The sequence below is a fragment of the Trifolium pratense genome, linkage group LG7, assembly GCF_020283565.1.
Source record: "Trifolium pratense cultivar HEN17-A07 linkage group LG7, ARS_RC_1.1, whole genome shotgun sequence".
In the NCBI taxonomy this organism is placed as follows: domain Eukaryota; kingdom Viridiplantae; phylum Streptophyta; class Magnoliopsida; order Fabales; family Fabaceae; genus Trifolium; species Trifolium pratense.
Window position 1 is genome coordinate 53,749,822 of NC_060065.1, and position 14,706 is coordinate 53,764,527.

The following is a 14,706-nucleotide window of genomic DNA, read 5'->3' on the forward strand; positions in this document are numbered from 1 at the left end:
GGCGCCCTTGTATGCTTCACAGTTATTAAAGCTTCTGAGCATATGTTGATAATGTTCCTGCAGTTATTTTGTGATTGTATTGTTGAATTCATATATTTCATGCATGAATCAATGATTCATCAAATAAAATTCAAATAATAATGAACAATCCAGAAAATTCTTATATGTATTCATCCACACTATTTCTCTAGCTTCCCTTTGTTAAAACATTATGATGATTACACAATTTGTTAAACCATAGGGAAAAATAATTACTACCACACTCAGTTTGGTATTGTAGGTAACTAAGTTGTATTTTAACCTAAAGTTGGGGCGTTTGATTATTTTAGAATAAAACTATCAATTTAATTCTTAAACTATCTTTTTCACTTTATGCAAATTTGTCAATTTACCCATAAATCTAACCTAACGCAAAGTATGGCCATCAATTGCAGTATTTGAGAAATTATTATTGTTGGGGAAAAAAATCTAGCTTGCTATATTTTCATTATCATTGTTGCTATTTATAAATAGCAACAATTATTATCGCGAAAACATCACGAATCAATTATGAGGATTAGTTCTCTCTACAGTATAAGTAAAAATATCAAAGGTCCGCTGCAGTTACAATTTTCTATCGTGATATCTTGGAGAATTTTTTATTGCTAGATGTCTAGAACTAGCATTTTCCTTTCACTATTTAATGCCTAAAATTATGAGAATAATATTTACTATAATTCCTGTCAAAACAGTTTGAGATAAGTAAATATCTGAAGTACTTTCGAGAATTGAACTGTATATAGGGCTCGTTTGACCCAACTTTTTTTAGAGCTTATAAACTACCTTGACAAATTTATAATAATATATAAAAATTGCATAAACTCTAAAAAAAGCTGGGCCAAACGAGCCCATAAACTATAGAACATCAATATATAGAGAAAGTCTTCTCTAGGCACAAACCATAACACGTAAATATAATAGTTCTGGCTAATTGCTCAAAAATAGTTCTAGCAATGATATCATACCAGTAATCAACAATTTTAAAAGTTCAACTTGTATGAAAAGTCTTAACATAGCTTCCATTGCTTCATTAAATGAAGCCTCAAGTTCTCTTTCGTTTAGTAGTTGGTTTCAATAGCTTCCATTGCTTCATTAAATGACAAACACCCTCCTTCAACGAAGCCTTCCTTCCTTCCCTAAAATTCCAGAGTTCTGGTACTGTGTACCTACCACTAGGATTGTACTCATTCATCTCCTTCAGAGCTGTAGCTACTGCATCATGGACCTCATCTCCAAGCTCTTCTTTCAAACTTTTCAGTTTTTCATCTTCTTCATCTAAAATTTCCTGCACGAAATATCTAACATATATTAGATCATAGTCCTTTCAGTCCACGTCAGGGAAAGAAACATGCCAAATAAGTGCTAACGACTATGCAGCCGACAATTTTTCGGTAAATAGATCTCTTAACAATACTACCAGCATAACATGCTTTGTAATCACTAAGAAATGACGCGTAATATTTTTAGGAAATAAATATATCCAGAGGAGTTTCTTTTCTTAATAGAACAGTTAAATTTACGAGTAGTAGAAACAGTCTCTAAATTGAGAGGAAAAACAGATTAACTTTAAGTTTAACATAACATAATTCTGTAAGTGATTGTACCTTGGAGTTCCCTTCTTTGTCAATTACAATTTTGAACGGATGCCAACTTGGATCCTTAAGATATTCCTCCCACTGTGAGCACCACTCAATTGCTTTCAATTTCACTTCAGAGGAAAGTTTTGTCTTAGTTGCTGCTTTCATATTCACATCGTCAGATAACTTTCTCTCAGCTGCTTCCTCAAATGGCTTAATATCAAGTTTGCCCATCATTTTCACTGAAATTATGGCTCGAGCATTTGGGCAGCCAATCCACTGCGAACAAAGAAAAAGAGTTACTTGAACAAAACAAACAATGAAATCATGGCAGCAAAGCAACAGCAACAAACTAGCTAAACATATTTAGATTTATATGTTGAGAAAGATACATACACTTGTTAAAGTTTTGCGGGCATCTTGCAATTCGTCATTAGTTTTGCGCTCCTGAACAACCAGTGTTTGTTGAAGATCTTCCACGTCTTTCAATTCCTCTTCCTTTTCTTTCAGATCCATTTTGATTGCCTCCAGTTTTTTCTTCTCTTCCAGATCAGTATCTCCAATGTGATTCATTACTTGGAGAGCTCCTCTCAGCTGTTCAATTTCCAATTCCAATCCATGTTTTGCATCAAGTCCCCTCTCCAGCTCATGAATTTTCTTGTGAAGTTTCTCTTTTGCTTTCTGCAACATTCAAACCATAAGACTCCTCAAAACTTAAGTGGAGGCAAGTAACTGAATAAAATACATTATAGTTAAAAGGAAAATGAAATTTGTGCCTTGTGTTCTTCAGCCAAATGCATCATTTGTTCATCAGCCTTTTTTTGCTCTGCTATTGCCATCTCATTCTGTAAACAACAAGGTGAAGAATACTTTAATCCGTCATAAAAGTATAAAATTAAGAGGGATTGGTGTACATAATTTGACACGACCAAATGGTCCATACGTTAAGCAATGCTAACTAACAATATTGTTTGTGATCGGTCCATTTTACAGGAAGCCAATATACTTGTCCTGTAAATTGATAACTTTCAAAGAAATGTGTTCAAATTTTAATTAGACCTATCAGAAAAAGTGTGTTCAAGAGTAAAGAATTATTAGAGCATTGCTACCATAAATTCAAAGAGCCAAAATAAATTACTCTTTTCTTTTCAAGATATAGCTTTTCTCTCTCATTATGATTGTCTGCTTGACGCTTCTGCAGATCCTTTTCACGGGACATAAGTACATTCCTCCGAGCTTCCAGTTCCAACCTAGCTTTTTCATGATCCTTAGACACATTCTCCAGATAATCACGTTCATCCTGCCGCATCTTGCTTATTTCTAATGGAAAAATGTGAAACAGAGTCAGATACCATGAAATATTAAAAATTCACACCAACCAACTACAACAAATAATTCCAAAATGCAACAGACTGTAAGCTACACTAAAAGTATAGTAAATAATAATAAGAACCAGAATGCTACACTTCTAAATTCAGTTTAACAGAATACCAATATTAATTAGAATAATTCAATATAAGTATCAACATACCCTTATTAAAAAGTTCAAGCATCTCCTCTTTTTGAACCATTACTTTTGTTAGGGTCTCACTAGCCTCATGAAATTTGCTTGCTGTCTGTTCATATTCCTTGTTTTTCATCAGCAAAGTGTTGGCCAAACCAATGACAAGCTTTTTTGCTTTCCTATTATCCTCAGCTTCTTTTCCAGAAACAGTTTTCAAATCCCCATTTGCCCGGAGGTGTTTGCCAAATGTATCCCGATAATTATTATAGTCGTCATGACGTGCCATCCACCCATAGAGTCTATCTCCTCGATCCTGCTTGTCTAAATTCAAATAATCCTTCTTACCACAATGCTCTGCTTGAAAGCTCCTTTCTAACATCACAGCATTGTGGAAAGCATCCCACTCTTTGCCAAATTCAACAATAGCAAAGGGTGTTTGTCCATAAAAGTTCCACAACACAGTAACTTTCAGCGGCTGAAACCCTTTCATGATCAGCTCCTCCTTAATTTTCTCACGATTCTTTCCAACATATTTTCCGCTCTTCGGGTCAAATGTGGTAACATTGTTTGCCAGAATTACCATCCATGGCCAGACAAACAATTCATCACCAGCAACAATCTCATTCGGTGACTGGTTCTCAGCAATACTCAAAGCAGGTAACTTTTCTCTACTGGTTTTAACAGTAGGTGGCTCTTCTTTACCAATGTACATTTTAAGTGCAGAATGTTTGGCACTTTCCTTAACCGTCTCGCGCGAGTCATCCATAATTCTGGAAGCATGTCTCTGAAGCTCACTCAAAGAGTAATAATCCTTGTTGTCACAGAATGGACACCTATATGTTGAACCTGAGATTTTCAACCTACAGTAACCATCTTTCAAGTCACTGTAATATCTATCTTGGTAGTAGTCAAAATCAGACTCATAAATATGTTCTGATTTTCGATCCATCTGAAAATGAAAATCATAAAATCAACTTCAAAGAAATAGCATCACACATAACAAATAACTATATACAGTGATGACAAACATGAAAATCATAAAATCGACTCTAAAGAAATTATTAGCTTCATACAGTGATGACTAACATGAAAATCATAAAATAAATTCTAAAGAAGTAGGAACGGAACAAATAGCTACTACATACATTGATGACTAACATGAAAATCATAAAATCAATTCCAAATAAATTGCTAGCTTCATATAGTGATAACTAACATGAAAATCATAAAATCAACTCTAAAAAGTAGCAATAGAACAAATAGCTACTACATATATATAGTGATGACTAACATGAAAAATCATAAAATCAACACATACAATGAGTAACATGAAAATCATAAAATCAACTCTAAAGAAGTAGCAATACAACAAACAACTACATGCTGTGATCTGATGACTAAAATGAAAATCTTAAAATCAACTCTAGATGATTATTAAGCTGAATCAAAGCAATGCTTAAAAGGAAAAACGCAATTATGAAGCAGATTTAAAGTATAAATGCACGATAATCAATGAAACAGTAGAAATAGATGATTATTAAGCTGAATCAAAGCAATGCTTAAAAGGAAAAACGCAATTATGAAGCAGATTTAGAGTATAAATACACAATAATCAATGAAACAGTAGAAATAAATGATAGTACTGTTACCTTGTGCTTGAAGAATGCGATTTGTGAGCAATGTTGATGGTGAAAAGCAGAGGTGAAAATGAAGTGAAATAGCTACACACAGTGAAGCATAAAATGAAAATCATAAAATCAACTTCAAAGAAATAGCAAACAACAACTAGCTATATACAGCGATGACAAACATGAAAATCATAAAATCAACTCTAAAGAAGTAGAAACAGAACAAATAGCTACTACATACAGTGATGATTAACATGAAAATCATAAAATCAACACCAAAAAAATAGTTACATACAATGAGTAACATGAAAATCATAAAATCAACTCCAAATAAATTGCTAGCTTCATATAGTGAATTAGTGATGACTAAAATGAAAATCATAAAATCAACTCTAAACAAGTAGCAAGCAACACAACAAATAGCTACCTAGAGTGATCTGATGACTAAATTGAAAATCATAAAATGAACTCTAGATGATTATTAAGCTGAATCAAAGCAATTCTTAAAAGAAAAAATGCAATTATGAAGCAGATTTAGAGTATAAATACACAATAATCAATGAAACAGTAGAAATAAATGATAGTACTGTTACCTTGTGCTTGAAGAATTCGATTTGTGAGCAATGTTGATGGTGAAAAGCAGAGGAGAAAACGGTGTGAATGAATAAGAAGATGAAAAGAAAACCCTAAAAGAATGTTCTAGAAACTGAAATTTCAAATTTTATCTTTTGCTTTGACTGATTAAGTGATTTAACTTAAATAGAAAATAATTTTAAATTTTATTCATTGAATTTGATATCTTTGCTTTGACTGATTAAGTGATTTAACTTAAATAGAAAATAGTTTTAAAGTTTATTCATTGAATTTGATAGTTTTGCTTTGACTGATTAGGTGATTTAACTTAAATAGAAAATAATTAAACATCCTTCCTATTGATGCAGACAAAAATTGTTTTTTTTTTTAAAACTTCGTATCCGGCCCTATGACCGACTAATCCAAGGAGACCAATCCCACAGCCCACTTGCGGGAGGCCCATTTAAAGCCAGAGTTTTTTTGCTCTGTATGGACGCCCACCGAAAATGCAGAAAAAATTTGTTGAAACTGTAAACCAAAAAATATAAAAAATTTGTTGAAACTGATAGAACATTCCTTCCTATTGATCGAGAGATGATATATCAGATTCTTATTAAACATCCTAATGAAAAAGATCAACAACCAATGTGGGTGGACAAGGACAAGAGACTCTAGGTACTCATAAATCTTTCAAGTCTAAAATCATGCAAATAATATTTAAGATAATTATAGTAAAAGAATTTAGAAAATTAAATCTCTCAAGTACTTTAGACAATTGAAAACATTGTTAAAAAAACTAGTAGTAGCTAAAATTCATACTCACATTATCTGCTAAAAAAGTATATATGATATTAGCATTATATATAAAATTATACGAAGTATCACCACCAACATTCGAAGTTCTTACCGCCAAAATAAAGCCTCAAATTCTCCTTCGCTGATTTGATCTTGATCGCTTCCATTGCTTTATTAAATCGGAAACACCCTCCTTCAATGAAGCCTTCCTTCCTTCTTTATGATTCCCGAGTTCCGGTATTGAGTACCTACCACTAGGATTGTACTCATTTGTCTCCTTTAGAGCTGTAGCTACTGCATCATGCACCTCATCTCCAAACTCATCCTTCAAACTTCTCATCTTTTCATCTTCTTCGTCTAAAATTTCCTACGAGATATAACTAACATATATTAGATCATGGTCCATGCAGTTCACATCATAGGAAGAAACACGCTGTGATCATTAAGAAACGATGCATAATATTTATAGTGGATACATATTTCAAAAGAAGTGTCTTAGTACAACAGTTGCAGTTACGGTCACACGTTCGAGTAGTAGAATCAGCCTCTAAATTGAGAGAAATGTTAACTTTAACGTGAAGTTGGAGTTCCCTTCTTTGCCGATTACAATTTTGAAAGGAAGCAAGTTGCGATCCCTAATATGTTCATTCCACTGTGAGCACCACTCCATTGCTTTCACATGCACATCATCAGAAAACTTTCTCTTAGCTGCTTCCAAAAACGGCTTAACAGGAAGTTCGCCTATCCTTTTCACTGAAATTGTGGCTCGAGCCTCTGGGCAGCAGCAAATCCACTGTGAACAAAAAAAAAGAGTTACTTGAGTAAAGTTGATTTTCAGACCATTGGATGAGTTGATGGCAAAAAGATATAGTAACATCATAATATTTAGATTTATATTTTGAGAAAGACACATACACTTATTAACTTTTTGCGGGCATCTTGCAACTCGTCATTAATTTTGCGCACCCAAATAACCAGCATTTGTTTAAGATCTTCCACGATTTCCAATTCCTCTTCCTTTTCTTGCAGATGCATTTTGATTGCCTCCAGTTTTTCCTTCTCTTCCAGATCAGTCTCTCCAGTGTGGTTCATTACTTGGAGAGCTCCTCTCAGCTGTTCAATTTCCAATTCCAATCCATGTTTTGCATCAAGTTCTCTCTCCAGGTCATGAATTTTCATGTGAAGTTTCTCCTTTTCTTTCTGCAACATTCAAACCAAAAGAGTCCTCAAAACTTAAGTGTAGGCAAGTAACTGAATCAAATACTTTAGATAAAAGGAAAATGAAATTTGTGCCTTGTGTTCTTCGGCCAAATGCATCATTTGTTCATCAGCCTTTTGTTGCTCTATTATTGCCATCTCATTATGTAAACAACGAGATGAAGAACAGATTTAACCCGTCATAAAGTATAAAAATAAGAGGGATTAGTGTACAAAAGACCAAATGGTCCATACATTAAGGAATGCCAACAACACTTTTAGTGATTGATCCATTTTTTAAGAAGCCAATCTATTTTATTTACATTAATGATGCAGGCTTTGCTTCTGATAAGGTCGAGATTATGAAAGCATGTTGTGGAGGAAGTGGTCCATACCATGTTGATGAGAAATTTTGTAGTGAACCGGTACAACCGTTTGCGCTGAACCTTCTAAACTAATAAATTGGGATGAAAACCACATGACCGAAGCAGCTTATAAGCTAATAGCAAAAGGATTAGTCGAAGGTCCTTTTGCAAATCCTTCTCTAAAATCCGCTCCTTTCAAGATAACTTAGAATTGATGATACAAGCATTGAGAAAAACTTTCTTTGATCAATTCTCAACATGATTAGACTACGCCTCTATTTTAGGATAAGTTTAAATGTATTCTATAAAATGACTATATAAGTTTTGGCGCACTTGTATGCTTCACAGTTATTAAAGCTTCTGAGCATATGTTGATAATGTTCCTGCATTAGGATTTGTTGAATTCATATCTTTCATGCATGAATCATTATTCATCAAATAAAATTCAAATATTAATGAAAAAATCCAGAAAATTTCTTGTATGTATTCATCCACACCAATTCCCTAGCTTCCCTTTGTTCAAACATTTCTGATGATTACAAAATTTGCTAAACCATAGGGGAAAATAAATCTCTTTTCAATGGAAGAATGCATAGGAAGACCTAATCAATCATCATCTCTATCTTGAATATTCTTTCGATCAGCTGCTTTCCGTCCTGCCCTTACAAATTTCAATTTATTCTTCTCTTTCTTCGTCGTCTTCTTCTTGTTTTTGTTCTTAGCTGCTTCTTCTTTCTCAAATTTTTCCTTCTCTCTCTTTGTCAAGAAATCTGTTACTGCTAAATAGATAACCTACAACACAAACAAACAAAATCCTCCCATAATATACCAATGCTAAGTAAAAATGATACTTTTACATAAATTTGACAGCGATTTCGATAGTTAACACAATTTAAATATGAGATTAATTACGTTAAGTAAATAGTTAACGAATATGACATAGTGTTTCAATTCATTAACATATTCATTAGCCGTCCAATATACGTATTTAAGCACGATTTTCAAATATACTTGACATTTACTCCATCCAGTTCTAAATATAGACAAAAAGTAATTTTTCAGATTCATTGAATAATGAATGAATCTGATCAATTATTAATCGTGATTTGTGGTCAAATATACACCTAAAAATTGTGGCCAATTACCTTCAATGAAAGACTAATGAGCTCTAATACTACATTGCAATATTCATTAACCATCTATTAAACGTAATTAATCACATATTTCAATTGCATTAATCATCCAAATTGTTGTCTAAATTTGTGAGTCAAAATAACACAACTCAATGTTAAGTTAACTAAATAAATGCATGTTAAGGGAAAAACTGAAATTGGCAGCTCAATTAGTAAACTAAGGAGCTAACTTAACCACTAATTCAGTTGCCTTAATAATATTTTTTTGCTGATTAAAAAAAAAAGTTACTTATAAATAAACAAATAGAAAAGCTGAGAATGAAATTACGAATATACCCCAACAGTGATAACGGATAAGCCAACAAAAGCAACGAAGAAAAGAACTGATACAACTACAGACACTCCATCATCTGAGGTGGTTGAGACCAATTGGTCCGTAGCATCAACAGCAGCATCTTCAACAGCTGCAGCAGCAGCAGCAGCAACAGGATTTGGCCATAGTAGTTTGGATTTTCTTTGAAAAAGTAATGATTTTGTAGATGTGGTGATAATGGGAGAGAAAGATGGAGTAGTTGGAAGACTAAGAGGGCAAAAGGGTGTGTGGAAATGGAAAGAAGAAGAAGATTTTGAAAGGAAGGTTGCAATCTGCGGAGATGATGCAAATGCAGCAGTGGCCATAGCAATCACTTTTGTGTTATCTGTGATGACGTGGCCCAACTATAGCTTTGGTTGGGTTGGGTTGATTTTCTATCCTTGTTGATTAGATTCTCCTATCCTATGATTAAGTTCTAAGCTTACTGTACAACTTCTCTTCTCCAACATCCAAAGGGATATGATTGAGATTGAGTTGAGGATACTCTTGGAGTCTCGGTCCTATTGGATGAGTTTTGGTCCAACATTATATTGTCATAGGGTGACTAAACTATCAAGACGAAATGTATTAAGAGGTTTTAAATTTTTTTTTGAATAAGATAAATTAGTCGACCCAAATTGATATATGAGAAAATCGAACTTGAGATCTTAAGGATGAATACACTCTCAAATCTCAAGCTAATACCACCATTCGAATAAGTTTTTTTAAGTAATAAATAGGTATTTAAATTTTTTATTTGTTGCACGGTTAATATTTCAGTTATCATCCATTATAAAAACTTGTTAATGTTCCAATTACATTGTTGCACTGTGGCTGTTGTTAACGTTGACTTCTACTTATGGTGAATATTTTGATGAAAAAGACATGTGTTGGAGGAAATTAACAAAAAAGACTTAACTGTTATAAACATGAAACTTAAATGACTTATTTAATACATAGAATACTTAAATGATCTGAAAATTACAAATATAAAACTTAAAACCTTTGGATGCATTTAACCTTTTGGAAATGTCTCTTGACTTTATTAATATGTCAAATTAGATTCTATTTTTGTCACTTACTATCACTATCAATTAAGTTATTATATTTTAATAATTTACTATTAATTTGATCTAAAACTTTATCAACTTACTTCAAAAAAAAAAACTTTATCAATTTACTATCAATTTAGTCTATAGTATACTTTCAGAATGACTAATATGAATAAAATATGATAGAGTCATGAACTTTTTTAAAATATTCATAAAGTCGAGAACCTATTTGAGAACACCCAATAAAATCAGGAACCAATTTGATGATTTACTCATTATAATGTGTATTATTGGATGAGTTTAGGCGGATAAGGTTGAGTTAGACTCAACCTAAAATTCTAATATAGTACGAGAATCTCTTCCAAGATCTGATGGATCATCTACTATCACGTTTTCACTATCAAACATCTCCTATTTATATTTACGCACCAAAATCTAATAGTGTCGGGCATGAGAGTATGTGTTAAAAGTCTTACAATAATTGAAAGTTGATTTGAAAATATATTTATAAGTGAAGACAATCGTCATCTTATAAATAAGTTTTGCAGATATGAGTTAAATTCAATTTTTTTTTATAAAAAAAATCATTATGTGATGACTCTCAAAGAGATTATAAGCACATAGATACCAACAATAAAGTATAAACTAATCTAAGTGGTAAGAAGTTTAAACTCCCCAAACAAATAATTAGGAGGTCGACCTTTAGTGGGATGATTTCTCACACTTACAGCAGGGTGCCATAACTGGTCTAAGCCGTTTGATTTCTAATTGGCAACTGATGTTATTTTAATTTATAAAACTGTATTTTAAACTAAAGCGTCTGATATTAAATCAACGTCTCTGATTGATTACTGCGTCATTATTTGACAGCGGTTTGCTACAGGGCGTAAAAACTTCATAGGTAACAAAAATTGTGAAAGTGTAAAGAAAAATAAACGAATTACTTGAGATATTTATTCCAAATCTATCCTTGCAGTTTATATGGTTAGTTACGGCGGACAAAAATCCAGAACAACCTCGACAACAACAACATAGACGCGAACGAGGAAGACAAGACATGATAAAAAAAGAACAAAGATTTCTTAATTAATTAACATGAATGGATTAACCCTTCTACCTAACATGTTACTTTCTCTTCAACCCACTCACCACCGATTTCTTCAACCATCTTCATGTTTCCAATGCTTCCAAAACCAAACAAATTGTTCAATTTCCATACCCAGTTGCAAAATCAGTCACAAAAGATTTATATATCATCATGAGAACAAAAGAAGAGGTGGCAATAGAATAACGTTTGTTGTAAGAGCAAAGCGTGGTGAATCTCCTTATGAAGTTCTGGGTTTGTCTCCTTCTGCATCTGTGAATGAAATCAAGAAAGCCTATAGGAAACTCGCTCTTAAGTATCATCCTGATGTTAATAAAGAGGTAATTGCTATGTTCTTACTTGTGCAATTCTTTGTATAGATTTGAAAATTTAAGTTTCATGATTGTTGGAGTTTTGTGCTGTTAGAGATATAACTTATTGAAGATTAAGTCTTTACTTTTGATTTGATTTGGGTGAAATATGTTTATAATTGGGGCTTTTAAGCATTGTATTAGTTTTTGTTCTGATATACCAAAAAGTACCACATTTGTTGGAACAACTAGTAACAAAAGAGTAATAACGACTAAAGCAAACAATGAACACATAAGAAGTTTGATAGCGGAGTTCCCCAAGTGGTGGTTACGTCTCCGACCTTAGAATTTGCTACAACATGTTTCTATCATATGAATGAATTATTAGAGTTTCAGTGTTACAAGTGGTATTTTTAACAATAATAGTCCGGCCTAGATAACCACAATAAATGCCTCTGAACCGTACCTCCACTAGCTCAGCTCCTGGGCCACCCCCAGCCTCTTCCTGATGCGTATGAGCCATACTCAGCAACATTGTTTGGGAATCGAGGCTAAGGATGCTTGGTAAACACTTGCAATCCCCAACCTAATACTTTTGAGGACAAAACCGTGAGGGCTTAAGCAGGATCCGAAATGGACAATACTTTAGAAAAGCGGTGCAGTCAACATGAGGTTGGAACATTGTGGCGTGCTAGATAAGGTTGCAATGCTGCAGCCAGTTTTTGTTTGAAAATAAATATTTAGTGGTTGCAAACTTTATTGGTTTTCATTGATGTCGCTAAATTGTCCCATGAAATTTTACTGGTTTGCACAAAATTTAACTCAAACATGGTGTTATCTATAATGGAAAAGATACGCTTACAGTTAAAGCATGTCGGTATGCTCTCTACCGAGGGTTCTGCATTTTTTCCCTCTTTCGCACCAGGTCTGAGTAATTTGTTTTCATGGCTCTATTGCTGTCAGAAAGTTTTAGTTTTGCCAAAGTTTTCATAAATGGCCATTTACTGCTCTAGAACCATCTTTAATGTGACTTTTAAGTCTTAGCGCCCGTTTGGATTAGCTTATTTTTGAGCTTATGCGATTTTTCTGTATTATTATAAGTTTGTCAAGGTAGTTTATGATAAAATAGCTTATAAAAATACAATTCTCACTAGTGTGAACTTATAAAATAGCATAAAACCTAATTTATATTGCATAAGCTGTTTGCATAAGCTCAAAAATAAGCTAATCCAAACGGCTAGTATCCTTGTTAGAAAATCACTTTCGTTCTTCAATTTATTTTATGTTCTCATCAGTTGGAAAAAATTGTGGATTATGAATGTCATATATGAAAATACTAAGAAAGTTCTTGAGTATTGTATCTGACAATTCCTTGATTTTAACTATATTTCCAATAAATGTATCAATAGTTAACTCAAGATACAAATTCTTGGTGCTTATTTATGCATTTTAAAGTGTATTCTCGCAGGATAAGGCTCAGGAGAAATTTATGAGGATAAAACATGCATACAATACATTGTTAAATTCTAGTTCTCGCAAAAAATATGATTCTGGAAGTCGTGGTTATAATTCATCTCAAAGAAGCCAAAGTCGGAATCCACAAGCTGAAGAAGAATTTTATGGATTAGGTACAAATTTATATTCATTTGCAGTCTTGTTTGGAGATCCATCTACAAACTTTAATTTTGAATACATTTTCAATTTTGTTATTGCATACGCGGCTGTTAAAGATTACATTTTCAATTCTTCTTATGCTTCCTCCTGTCCTGTTGTCATTCATCAAGTTAGCAACGTTTTTTTGAAAAAAAAAAAATTCTTTCTTATGTCAACATCATCTTACTGCTGCAGGTAATTTTTTGAGAGATGCTCAAATAACAATAGGTAGTTATATACTCTCTGGTGATCAAGCCAGCCATAAGTTTAGGCTTCACTGCATTACAAATTTTACTGGACAATGATTGTGTCTTCTATAAATCATTCAACTGGGGGAAAGGGATGTCTCTAGTGTTACAAGTTGCAACTTAATTTTATATTTCATTTCATGTGGCGTTTGAAATTTGATGATTTTGTTATTTCAGGAGACTTCTTTAAGGATCTTCAAGAAGAATTCAGGAATTGGGAAGCCAGTGCAGCTTCACAAGGAAAGCCAAAGAGCCTATGGGAGGAATTGTCGGTGAGAGACTCCTCGCTAACAATTTTCTTTGTTTGTGCTGGAGTTGAGTTCTGACGTGGTCGCGTGCCTATTTATTGATACAGAAATGCTGAGTTTACTAAAGAAAAATTCACTAAACATACACATTGAACTGTTATTAAATGATGTTTCGCTATGCTTGGTGTGCAACAAGAATTTACACGTGGACTCAATTTTTGGAATTTTAACTTTCAGGAAATTGGAGAAGAATTTGTGGAGTTTCTTGAGAAAGAACTCAATATTGTTGATCAAAATGACAATCCTCAGGGAGGAAATCGATCCAATTTATACGAGACAGAGACATCAAGCAACAGCACTCAAGGCAAAGCTAGCAAGGGAAACACAAGCGTTGAGGATAACCTCGATGAAATAGAAGCCACTCTAGCACAGTTAAAAAAGGAGTTAGGCTTATAGAACAAAATGATAGCTAGTTGAAGAGTACATGCCAATTTATTGCCTCTCATTTATTTATCTCTTGGTGGCTCTTGCAAACTTGAGTCACCAAATTGAGGAGTAAATATGTAATTTAGTCCTTGAAATTATAGGATTGTATCAATATAGTCTTTTATATATCAATATTTTAAATTGATCTTTTGAATTGCAAAATGTTAATCAAGTTTTTCTTTTTGTATGAATTTGTTATTAAAATACATTTCTAACATTATTCACTTAGTTTTAAATGCATCCCTAACATTAACAATTCAATGTCATTATAAGGATTAAGAGAACAATCACTTGTGTCATTTATTTATTATTTTTAGTTTTGGGTTGACTGTGTAAAATGACTTAACAGAGATACTAATCACTACCGGGCTACAACTTCAATCGGGGATGTATTTTTGGTGACATGAAACCAAGAAAATGTGGAAATATAGTGAAACTCTAAAGCTTTTTATGCGAACATT

General features: G+C 33.0%; 4 protein-coding genes across 6 annotated transcripts; 1 reads left to right on the plus strand and 3 right to left on the minus strand.

Moving 5' to 3' along the window:
- Window positions 1-843: 843 nt before the first annotated feature.
- LOC123898250 (factor of DNA methylation 4-like) lies at window positions 844-7,972 on the minus strand. Of its 2 annotated transcripts, XM_045949157.1 has the most exons (11): window positions 7,709-7,972; window positions 7,032-7,316; window positions 6,593-6,909; window positions 6,229-6,483; window positions 4,770-4,841; window positions 3,148-4,069; window positions 2,755-2,936; window positions 2,393-2,461; window positions 2,013-2,297; window positions 1,644-1,895; window positions 844-1,324 (listed from the first exon to the last, which is right to left on the minus strand). In XM_045949157.1, the coding sequence occupies exons 6-11, from the start codon at window positions 4,067-4,069 to the stop codon at window positions 1,082-1,084; spliced, it is 1,953 nt and encodes a 650-aa protein (XP_045805113.1). In that variant the 5' UTR covers window positions 4,770-4,841; window positions 6,229-6,483; window positions 6,593-6,909; window positions 7,032-7,316; window positions 7,709-7,972; the 3' UTR covers window positions 844-1,081. The 2 variants fall into 2 exon arrangements, with proteins under 2 accessions (XP_045805113.1, XP_045805112.1); XM_045949156.1 differs by having other exon boundaries at window positions 5,342-6,909.
- LOC123896637 (factor of DNA methylation 4-like) lies at window positions 6,244-7,472 on the minus strand. The gene is made up of 4 exons (XM_045947005.1): window positions 7,410-7,472; window positions 7,032-7,316; window positions 6,724-6,909; window positions 6,244-6,483 (listed from the first exon to the last, which is right to left on the minus strand). The coding sequence occupies exons 1-4, from the start codon at window positions 7,470-7,472 to the stop codon at window positions 6,244-6,246; spliced, it is 774 nt and encodes a 257-aa protein (XP_045802961.1).
- Window positions 7,973-8,076: 104 nt separating the features above from the next.
- LOC123898251 lies at window positions 8,077-9,717 on the minus strand. The gene is made up of 2 exons (XM_045949158.1): window positions 9,148-9,717; window positions 8,077-8,470 (listed from the first exon to the last, which is right to left on the minus strand). Exons 1-2 carry the CDS (start codon window positions 9,487-9,489, stop codon window positions 8,285-8,287), a joined length of 528 nt encoding a protein of 175 aa, XP_045805114.1. The 5' UTR covers window positions 9,490-9,717; the 3' UTR covers window positions 8,077-8,284.
- A 1,473-nt stretch (window positions 9,718-11,190) lies between these two features.
- LOC123899717 (dnaJ homolog subfamily B member 8-like) lies at window positions 11,191-14,432 on the plus strand. Of its 2 annotated transcripts, XM_045950929.1 has the most exons (5): window positions 11,191-11,640; window positions 13,079-13,238; window positions 13,459-13,491; window positions 13,689-13,783; window positions 13,997-14,432. In XM_045950929.1, exons 1-5 carry the CDS (start codon window positions 11,311-11,313, stop codon window positions 14,213-14,215), a joined length of 837 nt encoding a protein of 278 aa, XP_045806885.1. In that variant the 5' UTR covers window positions 11,191-11,310; the 3' UTR covers window positions 14,216-14,432. The 2 variants fall into 2 exon arrangements, with proteins under 2 accessions (XP_045806885.1, XP_045806886.1); XM_045950930.1 differs by lacking the exon at window positions 13,459-13,491 and having other exon boundaries at window positions 11,197-11,640.
- Window positions 14,433-14,706: the final 274 nt, after the last annotated feature.